Here is a 16,319-nt window from a genome sequence, read left to right on the forward strand (position 1 = left end):
TCTCCGCCACATCACATCATTTCCTCCAAATGAAATCCATGAAATCAGAATTGCCTTTCCCTCCGCTATGTGGTCTGTCCGCCATTCCGACATCGGGCCTGCAGGGAACCACGTGAACATATTTCCTTGTCTTCTTTCTCACGTACCGACGTTAGTCACACGACCTCCGAGTTGCAAGCGCAAGAAATAATGTTTCATGTCAACACTTCAACCCACTTTGAAAATGTTAAAAGGAAATCAACTTTTGGCTAATGTGTAAACCACTCAGAAACCGTGACGTATGAAAGATAGCTTTATTGCACAAGGTGTTAGAACGATCTTTTTAGTTTTTGCTTTCTTTTCATAGAAAATGTACTTTTGAACACAAGCAATTGCTATAACAAGCAACTCAAACATGTTTGGGATACCCTCAACATTTTTTTTGTTGTTCATACATTTTTTTCCTTCAAATGTTTCCCTTTTAGCAAGCATGCAATGACTTCTTAGAGGATCAACAAAATACAAAATTAGGATTTAAAAAAAAAATAATAATAATGGGACAAGTGGCCAACATCAAAGACCTTAAAAAAAGAATTTTAAAAAAAATTCAACAAATTAGTATCAAAACATGAAGGAAAAGAAACGTTTTGACCATTCAGAAGTAAAATACTGTATTTTGGACGATTTCAATTTTTGAATTGGGGAATTCAACGGTGATGCGTCCCCTCAACCTTTCTGACGAAAATAGCTCTTCATACAAAAGTGTGTTTTATGTACAAGACCTCATCTATAAACAAGACTGACGAAGGTAGCAGATGCTGCATCTAATGTGGTTGTGGGGTAAAAAGGATATCGGAACTTGTATTCATCCGCGCGGGGGCGAAGGACAGGAGTCCGGACGCGTCACTCTGACATTCGCTATTTATATACAGAATAGCAGTTTGTGTGACCAAAAGAGTTACGGCTCCCTGATTTGCTTTGGCTGACAGGCCACGCACTTGACTTTAGTCTCGAATCAAAGCCCAAACTAACTCCGGTGAAAATGGGGGGGGGAAAAAAAAACAAAAAAAAAAAACCTTCCCCGAAACAGATACAAAATAAATATAAAGCACAAAAGTCCATCGTGGAGATGCTTCCGAGAGACATTCCAGTAGCTTCTTGTGTGAATGTACAATTTGGTGGGACATTTACAGGACATCAAGAAAGATATTCACCCAGTGACCATTTGATCACTTTCAAATCCCTGACATTAAACATCTCCAAACGTTAGAATATTTCACATCGTTGCTGGGATTCCTTCAACTAGCCGTCGCCGAGCGCCGTTGTCGTGACGATAGCAGTAGCATCCGCTGGTTATCGACAGGGCCGAAGTCTGACGGCCGCTTGGGACTTATTTTATTCATGAAATGCAAACATCGAGGTTAGCCGAACCTCAGCTAACCTCCGACCAGTGTGCGAGTCACCCAACACATTAATAATACTCATAGGAAACAATAAGGAGTCTATCTTGCTTTTCCCAGTTCAACACATTGACAATATACTACTTCTTAGTCATTCGGAACATCCATACATAATTCTTTCTTTAGTCAAACCTTTATTAAATGTCTATTTCTTTTATCATGATTGAGCGATTGTCTCGTTCTTTTTAAATTGGACATTTCTGTAAATATTACTCCACTGCCGTAGTACATAATAGCATTTATACTTTATCATAGTTTCCCTTAGATGTCAATATACCTACATAGAAATATATACGTTTCTTCTTTTTAAATAGCAAACATTCTCCATTTGCAATGAGGGGTAATTGCAGATGCTTCGTTTGGGTCGTCCCGACTTCACAACGTAGTCGACCTGCAGAAATAATGGCGACTTCTTCTTGGAGTGAACCTGAACAATTTCTTTTACAGGATAATTGCCAGGAGTTATTCGAGAGACACACGAAGGGCAAAAGATACAATAAGAATAAGGAACTGAACTGGAAGTCCTCCAAATGGTCAGTAATACTCAAACAATGAAGGACTGGGTGTGTGTGTGTGTGTGTGTGTGTGTGTGTGTGTGTGTATGTGAATGTGTATGTGTGCGCGCGCGCGTATTATGCGTATGAGACACGAAGTCCTCGCCGCTTTTTGCTCCACGCCAATCATCAATATTTGGCCGCGCAACTCCGGAACTCGCGTCAGCCGGCCGTAACTGTTAGTTAGGGTTAGTAGTTCTTTTCCGGAGTCCCACGTGGAGATTGAAAATCAAAGTTAGCTGCACGGGTCTCTGTGGAGGAGGGCGGCTGGCGGCTCACCTTAAGTTGGGTACAAAACGCGGCGGCGTGCCCAGCGAGGCCCGGGCCGAGGGGCGAGACTAGACCAGCGTGTACGACTTGGAGTAAGCCCCCGCGCTCTGTTTCTGCAGCCGGCCCAGCGCCGAGGAGCTGCCCTCCAGCAGCGAGTCTCTGGAGCCGCCCATCTTGTTGCCGCCGTTGGCGGGGTTACTGCTCGTGCTGGACGTGGAGGCGGTGGCCGCCGAGTTGGAGCCGGGCACGGCGAGTGTCCTCTGGGGCAAGGCGGCCGTGCCCGAGCCGGCGCCCGAGCCGCCCAGTCCGGAGTGGCCCAGCGTCAGCGCCTGCTGCTTGGCAGAGTCTAGCGTCTTGTGGCGGCCCTGCGTGTGATAGGCACGCTGCGTCAGGCTGCGGATGGACGCCTCCCGCGGGGGCACGGCCGGGCAAGGGTCGTGCAGCTCGCCCTGCTTGCGGAAGAACGGATCCGTCTTCATGTAAAGGGGTAGGTTGCAGAATTCACCTGAGAAAAGCAAGCGCGGCGTTACGGCAAAACGCTTTTCGGACTTTAGCCGGGAGACGTTTTGCTAAATGCAATTTTTGTGTTCCCGGTCAATTAGATTCCTACACTTTTTCCAATTGGGGAAAAAAAAAGCATCTATAAAGTGTTCCCCCACTATTTATAGAGGCAAAAAAATTGGCAAAAGCCCAAAAAGATAATAATTGCCCATACGTGCAACAAGATGGGGGCAAAGCACTATTTCTGTCAAAAAGAAGCCCCTCAACTCACTTCAGCATCGTTCCTTGGTACCAAGGTGGCAGTAAAGCAACACTTTTATTTGCGACAAGGCTTCGGCCTGAGCACGTAATAGGTTCCTCCCCCAAAAAAACCTGCAAATAGTTGAATCGGCATCTTGCAAGTACGCGGGGGAACACTTCATGAGCAAAATGGCCGTTGGCCCTCAAAGATCAACAAGGAGGAAGTGCTTGTTGACTTACTTTTGTTGGCGCGATGAGGAATGGGCACAGCCACGTTTTTACCACGGTCGTAGTCCTGCGGTTTGGGCGGCGAGGCGGTGAAGCGGCAGATGCCCGGCTCGGACGGCGTGCTGAGGGAGGTCATGCTGTCCGCCGGGTCGTTGGTGCCCGTGGTCATTTGGTCGGAGGAGCTGTCGGAGATGAAGCACTCGGTGATGGTAAACTTGGCGTGCTGCAGGTGCTCCTCCAGCTTGGCGTGCTCGTACGCCCTGGCCAGCTCCTCGTAGGTGGACGAGGCGCTTTCCGTCGACACCATGCTGTTACGACCCTTATCTGCGAACGCACACAAATTCCAAAAATAAAAAGAAACGCCTTCAATTTGTCAGCACAGGACAAAAGCGGCGTGTTGCAAACTCACCCGTGTCTTGGGAGAGGCTGGCGCTGTAGCTGTCACTCTCGGTGGCGGTGATGCCGTGAGAGCCCATGGTCCGCCAGTCTGAGGTCAGAGTTCGCGCGGAGGCTGTGGACTGGCTCTGACTGGGTCGGCTCAGCGTCCACTGGCTGGAGTATCTGTTTCTGGAGCTGTGAGCCGACTTGATGCTCTTTCTGGAAACGGGGTCTAAGAGAAGGCTCCGATGATTAGAAGAGAGCTTTCCGACCGCTGCGCTGCCGCACATTAGCACGTCGTATTATTTATTTACGACAAGTAAAAGGTAACACATCTTTGGCAGTGACATAGTGAGAGGCAGAACAATGAATTGCCCTACCACTAGAGGGCAGAAAGTACATATCGTAATGAACCTAAATTTGTGATTATTTGAGTATACTTCTTGTGACATCTTTGTTTGGTGGTGGACGTGAGCTTTGGTTCAAAGGTCAGAAAGCGCCGAATTAGAGAACAGCTCGGCGACAGCTTTTATGTTTGTTTTTCGAGCCGTCATAAAGTCCGGGACAACTCGGAACTCACTCGTGCCGGGACGGATGTCCGACATGTCGATCAAAGGTCCGGAGTTCTGGATGAGGGCTTGATGGTGTAGAGACACGCCCGTGCAGAAGTTCTGCGGGTTGACGGATTGGCTGAACTCGGTGTCGGCCGCCGGGACCGCCGCCTTGTCCTCTCCTTTTAGAAACAAACCACGACCAAATCTGACGCTTAGATAGGCGCCGACCTTTCTTTCACCTCCTACTCCAGCACGCCATGACTTTGCATAGAACGATGAGCAGAATACAAAACGGACAGATGGATTTTGGTCACGCGCGCACCTATTTGTTTGATGCCTTCCTTGTCCTCAATAAGCAACTGAACTCGAGGAATGTCAATGTGGAGCCGTGGCCCCTGAGGAGGGCCCTTCACAGGAGTGTCGATACTGCGGTTGTTCTTACTGCTCGTAGAAAAAAAAAAAAGATAAATAAAAAAAATTAAAGAAATGCAATATGTTGTATATTAATTACTGTGCAGTTTACAGATTCTGATGACTTTAAATAAACATTTCTTTTTCTCACCTGATGAGCATCTCAGCAAGGCTCTTTGCATCTGTAAATAGGCAGAAATCATATTGGCTGAATAGATGGGAGTTCTTCAAAAACCTTTGAATTGTTTCAACTTGTTATTCTGGCCCACTGTTTTTGTTCTACCTCTAAGTCGCTTCAGTCTCTTCTCTTTACGTTTCTTGCGGATGATGAAGAGCAAAGCGACGCCAACGGTGACCAGAATGACAGGAGAGCCGATGGAAAACAACTTTTTCACGTCATCACCCTCCCCGCGGGCGGATTTGATGGGCGGGATTGTACCTGTTGGAAGTGCACAACCAACACATTTAGCAACGAGAAGCCAGACAGTTGGAATGGAGGAATTGATCTTGCTAAGTACAAATACTTTGCATCTGTACTTTACTTGAGTACAGTATTTATTTGCTGACAACATTTTACTTTTACTCCTTACATTTGAAAACAGATGTGAAAATGGGCTTTTCACTTTTTTTCAACCTCTGCGGATGATGACACCATGTAATAAAGACGAATAACAGAGAGAGGTAAAAAAAAAAAAAATATATATATATATATATATATATATATATATATATATATTAAAATCATTAGCTAATTTGGTATTTTTTGTGACTCAGATCACAAAGTTAGCAAAGCTACGGGAACACATTTTCATAGCATAAACGTCAAGCTAGTTTTTAAACAACATCGACATTTTTCTTCTCAGTGCAAGCGCAGCGTAAGCTAATAAAAGAGGGGAACTACTTCGTGAAGGAGCCGAGCAATACTTCTACGTTTTTGCAGTTGCACGCGAGTACACACTCGCTCTGTCACCTCTGGCTATTTGTTTGGGCTCACAACGAATCAGGAGACGACGATAGGAGATGCGCTTACTTCCATCGTAATCGGTGGTGGCGAACTGGGAGCTCTGGTTGCCGCAGCCGGCGCTGTTGCACGCCTTCATTTTGAGCTCGTACCAGGTGGCCTCCCGCAGCTCGCTGAGGAAGAGCTGCGTGCTGGAGTTGGCCTTCAGGCTCTGCCAGGCCCAGGTGCCTTTGGGCCTGAAGTCCAGCATCATGTCAGTGATGGGGCAGCCGCCGCTGGTCCAACCCTGCAGGTTGAGGCCGGCGTGGGTGGAGTTGATGTGGGTGAGCAGCGGCTGGTCCTTGTTGAAGACGGGCTCTGAGGAGAAGCCGTGGAAATGAGCAGGAGGGACGCCGACACAGGACAAACGCCGTTCGCTAGGTGTTTTTTTTTTTTTCCCTTCGCGTGCAAGCCGTCCTCACCTCTGCCGTGCGTTTTGGCTTCGATGATCTCGCTGATGCGCCCCGAGCCCACACTGTTCTTTGCCGCCAGCTTGACCTTGTACCACGTTCCACAGCGCAGATTGTCCAACCTGAAGGAACGCTCGCTGGAGCTGATGAAAACATCTCTCCACTCCTCGGTGTTGTCCACTGAATACTGCAGCACGAATCCTACACAAATCATACCAACGCTTCCAGTTAGACCGGCGATTCCCAACCAGTGTGCCGCGGCACATTAGTGTGCCGTGAGCGATCTTCAGGTGTGCCGTGGGACATTTTCAAATGTTCCTTAACTGCTCCAAGTAATCATGTATCTTTGTTCCTTTATTTATGCCAGTGAGACCTAGTGACAGACAGAACAAAGAAATGTTCTTCCGTGAGACGGCACGAAGTACATCCAGTACTTACTGTGCATCTACTTTGTGTGACATTTCTTTGTTGGTGTGCTGTGGGATTTCCCAATTGTAAAATATGTGCCTTCGCTCCATAAAAGGTTGGAAATCACCGAGTTCGACGCATTGAAGAAAATAATACATTTGTTGACCAGCAGGAGGCAGAAGATCCTCGTATTTAGATTTCCTACTCATTCCGAAGCTGCTAAAATCAGAACTACACGACACTGAGGTACAGTGTAAATAATGTGTCACAGATGTGTGACAGAAGCATGATGTGGATATGTTGGCAGCAGACCTCTGATGGAACTTCCACCGTTGTCCCCTGGGATCCAAGCCAGAGTGATGGAGGAGGTGGAAGTGGTGGAGACTGTCAGGCGGGGCTGATCCGGAGGAACTGGAAAGAGACACATCGGCAGTGACTTTACAACCGGGCAGAAAACAAGATGAAGAACGAACCATCACGTTTTCCTTACCTTGCACGACCAGATTGACGATGATGGTGTCGAATCCGAGGGTGTTGGTGGCCGTGCACGTGTAGTAGCCCGAATCTTCGGCTTTGACCGAACGCAGCACCAGCGTGCCGTTGGATAAGATCTGCCGCTGGCTGTCGGCTGTCACTGGAATGGCCGAGTCCTCGCTGACAAATGACGCGCACGTTACAGACGTTAGCAAACTTAAACGTTGATACAGTAGACACAGACGGACAGAGACAGATAGAAATTCAAGTTTCTTCCATTGTTGAGGAGCTTGCATCACTGAGCATTTCAATTTTGGGGCTTCCCAATGCTTATCCTGCTCCAAAGACTAAAATAAAGTTCTCCATGGTAAAGGAACTTCTCTTGTCATTGCTATTGGGTACGCGCCCATTTAATTGATAGCATTGTAAAGAAATCTGTCTTTTATAACGGGTTGCAATTTGAAAAAAAACTAAATCTCCAAAGTCTTATCTGATTTGACCAACGGCGTCATGATGACAGAGATACCGAACGGTCTGCGGCCAGAACTGACATTTCAAAGCCCATTTATCATCCATCCCGTTCAGTGGGGCAAGAGTTCATCTGTAAAGAATTGAGATTTGGAACTGGAGGGTGACCGGGTCAAGTCCCGCTGTGGACCCATGTGCCGTCGAGGTGCCCTTGAGCAGCACCCGCAGCACCCCAGCTCCAAAGTGCGGCACTGTTTGCGTGTCTGACGTCTGTCCTCGCGTGCCTGCATTTGTGTGTTTTGGTTTCGAGGACGCGGTGTGAACGGAAAACATTTACAGCCGAGTGGAAGAATTTGAATCAGTCGGATAAATACATTCAGATGCCGCTTATCCTCGTTAGGGTTACAGGTGAGCTGGGGCTTATGCCAGCTGACTTTGGGCGAGAGGGCGGGTACACCCTGGACTGGTTGTCCGTTGTTTATGGAATGTGGGAGGACGCCGCAGTGCCCAGCGAAAAGGCAAGCGGGGGGGGGGGGGGGGGGGAACTCCACGAGCCAAGATGTGAACCTTGAACCCCGGATCTGGGAGGGAGACCTGCTAACCACTAGGACACCGTGCCGCCCGCCCACATTTTCAGTATCTTTTTTTGTCGGGGCTGAAGTTTGATCTCTCTTCACTTATCTCGTCTTTATACTTATTATCAGAAGTGCCATAGTTAATCAATTAATCGACAACTATTTTGATTTGATTTGATTTTAAAATTGTCCAAACCCACAGAATTGCAGCCTCTCACCAGTAAATATTCTCAGACGGATGCTTTTTGTGTTTAATCAAAATAAGACATTTGCAAAAATGTGCTTTGACCTGAATGATCAACATTGCTTGCTGATTTTTGGCACATTACGGACCACACCAGCAACGACATTATCATCAATTTATGTTCGTGCATTCTCTGCATTGTCACTCAGAAATGTTCTGTTTTTGAATAAAGGGATGGAAATGATTTTTTTTCTCCGATGTGATTCATCGGAAAACAAATAATCGTCAGATTCATCGATTGTTAAAATAACGGCTAGTTGCGGCCCGACTTTTCATATCGGACTTCCGCCTCGCCGACGCGGACCGTTAGCTGCTGACGATCGACGGACCTGTCTTTGGTCCATTTGACGCTCGGGGCCGGGTCCCCCACGGACTTGCAGGGCAGACGTACTTCCTTCATCCAGGGCGTGGTCACCGTCCCCCCAAAGGACAGGATTTTGGCTGGCACTGCGAAGGACGACACAAAGGCATCACACAAAGTGAAGTGCAGCCAAACGGGGTGTCTCAACCCCCGGCTTTTGTTTGCTGCCCGACTGGCCCAGTTTGTCTGCGAGGAGGGCCTTTATTGAGCCCCTCCGTCGACCTCATAGTTTCTCCGGTCTGTAGATCCTCCCTCTATTGATTTTTTGCCTGCTACCTCCCTCTCCCCAAGGGTCATTTTACTTTGGACTAGAAAGGCCCTGTTCATCACCACATAATTAACAACAACATTTCTTGCAACGTAGCTGGGCACTCAATCAATACTACGGCTGTCAATCAATAGCGGAGAGCGCAGACAGAGCGAGGAGGAGGGCGGCCGATGAAAGTCGCGCGGCCAGGAGATCACGTTTCCGTTTTAATCGCCATCTGAACCTTTCCGAGGCTCGCCTCCACGACGCACCTTTCCCGGCCGGCTCCACGACGACCTTTGAGCTCACGTTGCCCCGGCCGGCGGTCGTCACGGCGGCGGCCCAGATGTGGTACCGTTTGCCTCGGCTCAGGTGCGTGATGTGGTAGAAGAGCGTCTCTGGGTTGGCCTCGTACTCGCTGGGAGCCTGGAAGACAGGAGTCCTGCCTGCGTTAGAGGATTACACATTGCAGACTTGAAGTGATTTTCACTTCTGCCAATCGCGCCGTCCGCCGTGTCCTGTTCAAAGTTAAGTCGTTATCATCGCTAGTGACAACATTTTGGGAGGAAATAAATGTTGCTTTTTTTTTTAGATTGACCTATTTATTCGAGGAGAAACATGCGGGTGGCTCACTTCCATTCAATTGGCGACAGAACCTGGCTTCCCGAATGTTCTCCGTGAAAACTGTATTTTATGATAACGGATTTATAAAAAGCAATGCTCCTCTTTTGTGGAGGAATGAGCTGACGGAAACACACCATCTGCAATTAGGTTTCGGTTTGCAGGAAAGGAGGATTTGATCATTTTTCTTTCATAGTATTTTTTGAGCTTAGCTTATCCTCCGAGAAATGAAGGGCAAGCAAGGCAGAACAGCAGATTTCTTTGTCCTTTAATCTAGTACTTCATGGCTATTCTTACAATCTGTAAACTTTAATTCTTTACATTTTATTTCTTCTTTTGTAGATTCTGCATCAAACATTTTACATCAGATTATTTTTATGATATGACATTTCACATCTTGGCCTTGAAAATATTTCAAAATTAATTTCTTCATTATATATATATATATATATATATATATATATATAAAGGTGTTTCATATATTGAGCCTCATGTTTGAAAATAACATTTATCTAAATTATTGAAATTATTTAATACACCCCTCGGTACGGTATGCACATTGCCACCATCAATCAAATATGGCTGCCACATTCTTGAACAAATTCAAATTAGATTTTGCAAGTCTCGATAGAATTAAATAATTTTCAATGTCCATAGAAAATGTATTTCATTCACGAAGATTGAAACAAGAGGGGGGGAAAACGATTGAATTTGAACAATTCAAATCATTTCTACTGTTTGGCCTTAGTAAGAAAAATATCCGGTATTTTGATGCCTCAATACAGAACGAGATGTTTTCAGATGTCTGATTTGCCGACCAAACAAATCGCAAAAACGATTTTCACACTGGCGGCTGCGTACCCGCAAACGCACGTACGGCAATGCGCACAAAACGCTGCATTCTCCCAAGTCAGTCACTCTGCTGTTCTGTCTCTTTAATCTGTTCATCTGTTCAGTGCTCCCCTTGGGCTCCTTCAGAATTTGCTTTCCCCTCTTGGCCTCGCCGTCTGAATCAGCGAGAGGACGCAGGGACGCAGGGAGGGAGGACGTGTGCGTATCTGCGCCCGTGAAGGGGGTGCGAACATTCCAGCGGAACGGCGGTCGTGTTGTGGCGATCCAGGGAGTGATACAGGGAGATAATGAAAAGACGGACAAAAGCACTCTCATCTCGATGTGACTGATACCCTCCTCTGCTCCTCCCTCCTTCCCTGCCCGTCTGTCTGTCACTCTGCCCCCTCTCTTTCTCTCCCCCCCATTTCCCCTCGGTCTCTGCCTTCCTCTAATGGTGTCTTTCTTTCAGCCTCCCTCCCTCCCCGTCTCCCAGCCCGTCCTCATTTGCATTGCGCTCGTGCCCTGAAACTGAGGAGCATTTTATAATAACAACAACAAAGTGCGAGATATCAAAATCCGCTGTGTGATGCGTGCGCGTACGTGATATAAGCAAAAGTGAAACGCCTCACACGGGTGTATAAATAGCAAATGGCTGAAATGTGATGTCTGTGTGCCTCTGTGATGCGGCAGTGTGCATGTGTGAGCTTGTTCTCTGCCTCATTTGCATATCTACGTCTCATCACGTTGCCAAGACAACCTCATCTGTTCATCTGGGAGGGCAGGAAATAAGGCGACGGTGCTAAGACAGTGAATGAGTGACAAAAAGACACACGGACAAACACGCTGGCATTTCTGCAGCTCGACTTATTGACAATGTTTGAATCAGTGATTCGATTCGGATCAAGCTGGCAAATTCTCATTGTCGAGCATATTTTTATCTTGTCGCTTACCGGCTGTCCGGAGCCTGGGCTGGAGCAGTAAATGGTGTACTTGCGGATGACACCGTTTGGTTTGTGGGGAGGCAACCAGGACACGACCACGCTACTGAGAGAGGAAGGAACTGCCTTGATGCCAGCCGGTGGACCGGGAACTAGAGAAACCAGACGTAGATTAGCAGGGCAAGCATGTACTGCATATTCATGGGTAGGGATGGGCCAGTAGCGATAGCGGGTATCGGGATCAGGCCGATACCGGCCTTATTTCAAGGTATCAGGTGCCCTTGAAGGCTGCCGATACCAGCCACCGATACTGAAGGCGGAAAAAAAAATGTAAAATAATAAATAAATAATCTGACCGCAGGTCCTCCTCGCCAGGAGGTGGCGCTCCATAGCACTCATTATGTGCGTCAGAAAGAAGAAAGGTTTTGTTCGCAATTACCTGTCGCTGTGTTGATTGAAAGCACTAGTGCTATTTGTACTCCGTATCGGTGAGTACTCGAGAGCGAATACTCGCGCCGGTATCGGTCTGACAAAAAAGTGGTATTGAACGTCTCTATGCACCCACGAGTGTTTTCATGGGCCATCCTTTCCACGCCGAGTGTCGGGTGCCTATTAACGTGATCAGGCTGGTTTGCAGATTTTTAGTCTTATCCCTGGCTAAGCCGCTCCGGAAGGACTGGAACGACGTGCCTTTGCGTGGCCAGGGGTGACATATGTTCATTCAGACGCTGGTCAGCAGTTCTGACACTGTGACGCCCAGCGTTTTCTCCTAACTGGCAAGCCCGCAAACAGATTAGACACTAATGTCTGATCCTCTGTCAGGCACTGCAGCTTGACACTGGATGCTGCTTAATACGCTCAATTGGAAGTAATCAAGGCGAAGCCTCAAGGAGTATTCAAATGCATGCGCACTTTCCAGTTAACACACGATGGCACCGGCCAGTGCGAGAGTGAGGCTTTTGCCTCATAAACCGTCGGGTGTCGGCTTCACGGTATCAAACCTATTCGATTCCTGACATAAATATTCGGCGCGCCCGACAGCGGGCCTCATCTCAGTGCTACAAAAAGAGGCACTGAGATGCACTAAATCTGTAAATCCATCGCCGATTCCTTTCCTCCCCAAAACGTAGGCCTCCCTGATCCAGCGACTCAGTACTCAGACGGGATGTAACAGGGCGGCTTTTACAAGCGAGGCAAGGGTGAAGCATTTGATCGCTGCAAATCCCGGGCGGGCGATGATGGGTGGCACCTCGTCATAACTGAACCTCCACGGCAGAGTAGTAGAGTGGGTGTGGCGGGAGTTAAATCCCGTGCGGTGCCCAAAACCTGCCCAGGAGGATGCCAGGGAGCCAAATAGTCTGCAGTCCACCCTGTGTGGCCCGTGTTAGGATGACAAGGAACAGCACAATAGTACAAAGCAAACAACCACCTCCACTGATTGCTGCATGAGGATCCATTGTCCTGATAAGAGGGGGACAATTGACGAGCAGATACGCAGCTTGAGGGAGTCCTCAAGACAGACAATAGGCCGGATGGTGTTCCTTTCTATCTCGCCATCTTCAGGCCTTGTTTGCCACGTATGCCAAATACCCCCCCCCCCCATACAGAGTCGTGGATCTGACAATAATCCTGCCTCCAATGGTGTAAGCACAAAATTAATTCTTTCTAATCCAAGAGGAGTTAATCCTTCTGCCTATGGCAAGGGGGCTGATGGAAAGGATGCAGGCTCGGGATGATGGTTGATTCCCGCGTGCTATATGCTGCGAGAGAGAGAAACACGGCCCCCAGCTTCTCCCGCCAGGCCTCGCTCAGCCCTGAGCCGTGTACCAAAAGCCTCTTAATTCTCATTAGCGCCACTAATGGAGCTCCCGAGCATAAATGAGCTTTTGTCATGGGCTTGCGATACACCCAACACCCATTTGGCCACGCCCCCTCCTCCCTCTTGTACTCTCAAGCACATCATTTGGATTCTGCTTTGTGGACACTTTTGAACACTGAAATGTATGAAAGTAAATGTATTGTGCGTGCGTATACTCACGATCTTCACGAGTTTGGATGTACAGGACGTTGCTGCGGACCCCGTCGCCGGCTTGCGTGTACGCCAGCACCTGAACGCTGTAATTGGTGAACTTGTCCAGTCCTCGCAGCTCCACCTGTTCACGGGTGGTGGTGATGTTCTGCATCTCTCCCCACTCTGAGAAGGTTTCAATGATTTCATTCATGAATGCCCATTGGCCATGTTTTCCTGATTAATAACTACAGTGAACCCCTGCATATTTTGGCGGTTTAGCATTCACAGATTCGCCAATTTGCAGATTTTGGGGGGGGGGGGGGGGGGACCTATACTCAGTTATTCGCTGAAAAACTCACCTATACCCTATTTTTTTGTTCAGATCAACGTAACAAAAGTACTACTCTGTTGGCATCTTGTGACGTCTCGGCATCAAAGAACAACGTTGAAGTGAGTTGAGGAGTTTCATTTAGACAAAAATAGTGTTTTGCCGCCATCTCGCACATCTATGTACAATTCTAAACATTTTTACGGTGGGGCATCAATTCTTTTCCCCATTTCAATCGCAAATAGCAGAAGATCACAGTTTACAAACATAAATCACAGAACACCGACAAAAAAACAAGTGTAGCCAAAGTAACAACTGAAACCAACATTTGATCATTTGCAAATTCCATGTACAATATTAACAGCATTGAAACTTTACGTTTACAACAAGCGCATAGAGTATATGAAATTTACACAACATCACATTTAACAACAACCCACAAATCCCAAATACACAGCTAGAGGAGGTGCTTAATGAGATACACACACGTCAACACGTCAACGACATTGACAGTGAGTTGGGGGGGGCTGTTTGGTGAAGTTTAGAATGATATAGATGATAATTACTCTGCATTGGCCATTGGGCCCGGCCCCCACAGCACCCACCTCCGTCGGGGAAGAGGGACCAAAACACAACGCGGTAGCCTTTCAGCACACCGTGCAGCGTCAGCCGTGGAGGCTCCGCCCACGTGATCACCGCCTCATCCGACGTGACCGAGATGGCTCGCACGTTCTGCGGCGGTTCGCTGGGCACTGGGGAGAAAATATGTGACTTTTGAAGTTATCGCTGCCGCCGCACGGGGTTATTGCTGTCGTTAAAAATCTAGCGAGGCTGCTGAAGTGCTGACATTTGAGGAAGTTCTCAACACCGCAACCCACAGACAATCACTGTAGGAATAAATCAGCCAAATAAACTCAAATTAGCTCTCGATGGCTTCTTGTTCTATGCCAGCTTTTAGAGAAACGGAGGAGAAGAACGGGGAGGAGACGCGCCTGTGGGAGGGGTGTTGATGGAGGACTGCAAAAGAAAGAGCGAGAGCCGAGTGAATAGTAAACGAGCTACACCTTGAGGGGTTGAAATGCAAATGAGGAGGGTGGGATGAATGAGATGTGGAGGATAAGATCTCCAGAAAGACAACGTTCCCCTTGAATGTAATTGCAGTTGTGCTGACAGATGCAGAAGACCTATCTGGGCAATTACAAGAACATCAAACATCCTACCATAATCGAGGTGTTTACACCAAATAAGCCACAAAAAGACAATCATCAGAGGAAAATCAAAACAAAGAAAACATTGACGGACTGCATGGGGTCGACACAGATGAATTCAACCAAAAGCAGAAGGACAACGAGAAACGGGAGGTGAAAAGGGAGCGTAATAAGGTTCCTAGTTCCTCCCTTGGCTTCGAGCAGCCTCTCAACAATCAGGGGGGATGTGCTACAAATCCAATTCAACCATTTTCACTGTTCATGTGTATACAAATGAATGTTAGCAGTTTTCATTTATGTGTTGATGTTCCATTGTTTCTATCAACTATATATTCTACTCCCTCCTATTATTTTATCCATGTTGTTGTGTGTTTTTCTTACCATCTTCCAGTGTGGTTGCGTTGATCTCCGTACTAGAAGGCCCCGTCCCCGCTCTGTTGAAGGCTTGGACCACCACTCCGTACTGGGCAAACTTCTTGAGGTTGTCTAGTGTGTAGACTTCACTGTCTCCAGTAGCCTTCATCTCCACGATACTGTATTGGCCATTGCTGCCTGGGCCGTTTTCTCTGTAGCCAATCTGGTAGCCACGGATGACACCGTTCTGCAGCTCCTTCTTCGGAGCCTTGAAGAGATGCGGTGATCAAATTAAAACTCACTGATCTACGTAAAAAAAAAAAATAAATACTAACAATTGGAAATTAAAACGTATAAGGTTTCGTATTGTTGTTGTTTTTAGCTAAATAATAGTTTCCAGAATTGCAGGGTTTTGTGCTTTGCACAAGTGTACAGTCACAAAAATAACCACAGTTTGCAGTTGCCTCAGAAATTGTGTGTGGATCCTGAAAGTCTATCAATGAGCTGAAATGCCAACTCAGGAAATGACACTATGACAACATTATTTCACGATTATTATTGTTGATACGTCACTGCAAATCAAAGCCATCCCCTGATATTATTCTACTACGGCTCAACGGTGACTGTGAGCAGCAGAGACATATGGTGAGCAGTAAAAAGATGACATCAGAACAATCTGATTGGATGCTTAGTCAGCGCTTTGAAGCAATGCCAGGGCATCGAGGGCAATTTTTGGTTTTGTTTGAACCAGTAAGCTACCTGGCAGGACAACTCCAATATTTAGTGCGTTTGAGCTTAGAAAAGGGACGCTCACAAACAATATTTCGACTTTTTTTTTTTTTCCAGTGGCTTGCATCATCAGCATTGACACAATTAAGATGAGAATAATTTACCCTCCATGTGACCCTAATGCTCTGTGACGTCATAGGCTGCAGGATCACATCCATTGGCGGCCCGTCGGGTGCTATCGAGGGAAGACGTTGATAAAATGATGAATGTCCAAATTCTTGGAGCGTTTTCTTTTGTTTTGCCTTAGAGAAAAATCACTTACGTGCTTCTTCTGTACTGATTGTCAGCTCTTTGCTCGGAAGGCTACGGCCAATCTTGTTATAGGAATACATGCGGATGCTGTATACACAAGCCGGGTGCAACTCTACAATGTTGGCTTGGTTGTTGGTGGGTGAGATGTTCCTGGTTGTGTACATATGGTCCCAGGAGTCTGGCAAGAGGAGAAATGAGGAATTTATATGAAACCGATCATCAGCA

At 47.2% G+C, this 16,319-nt stretch overlaps 1 protein-coding gene across 3 annotated transcripts in view; it reads right to left on the bottom strand.

Annotated features, from left to right (window-relative positions):
- Positions 1–276: 276 nt before the first annotated feature.
- LOC133415947 (cell adhesion molecule DSCAML1-like) overlaps positions 277–16,319 on the bottom strand; it is a 50,828-nt gene continuing 34,785 nt past the window's right edge. The window contains exons 15-33 of one of the 3 annotated variants that reach the window (XM_061702505.1): positions 16,105–16,272; positions 15,947–16,017; positions 15,081–15,321; positions 14,058–14,243; positions 13,191–13,346; positions 11,165–11,304; positions 9,035–9,188; positions 8,484–8,601; positions 6,884–7,047; positions 6,706–6,804; positions 5,998–6,186; positions 5,606–5,893; positions 4,859–5,014; positions 4,727–4,757; positions 4,487–4,605; positions 4,191–4,343; positions 3,642–3,842; positions 3,245–3,556; positions 277–2,768 (exon numbers count right to left, since the gene is read on the bottom strand). In XM_061702505.1, the coding sequence (XP_061558489.1) occupies positions 2,332–2,768; positions 3,245–3,556; positions 3,642–3,842; positions 4,191–4,343; positions 4,487–4,605; positions 4,727–4,757; positions 4,859–5,014; positions 5,606–5,893; positions 5,998–6,186; positions 6,706–6,804; positions 6,884–7,047; positions 8,484–8,601; positions 9,035–9,188; positions 11,165–11,304; positions 13,191–13,346; positions 14,058–14,243; positions 15,081–15,321; positions 15,947–16,017; positions 16,105–16,272 (3,383 nt within the window). In that variant the 3' untranslated portion in view covers positions 277–2,331. Of the gene's footprint in view, positions 2,769–3,244; positions 3,557–3,641; positions 3,843–4,190; positions 4,344–4,486; positions 4,606–4,726; positions 4,758–4,858; positions 5,015–5,605; positions 5,894–5,997; positions 6,187–6,705; positions 6,805–6,883; positions 7,048–8,483; positions 8,602–9,034; positions 9,189–11,164; positions 11,305–13,190; positions 13,347–14,057; positions 14,244–15,080; positions 15,360–15,946; positions 16,018–16,104; positions 16,273–16,319 lie in introns of those variants that run through there. The other 2 variants (XM_061702504.1, XM_061702506.1) reach the window with 2 other exon arrangements.

This window comes from Phycodurus eques, chromosome 17, assembly GCF_024500275.1.
Source record: "Phycodurus eques isolate BA_2022a chromosome 17, UOR_Pequ_1.1, whole genome shotgun sequence".
NCBI classification, from domain to species: Eukaryota; Metazoa; Chordata; class Actinopteri; order Syngnathiformes; family Syngnathidae; genus Phycodurus; species Phycodurus eques.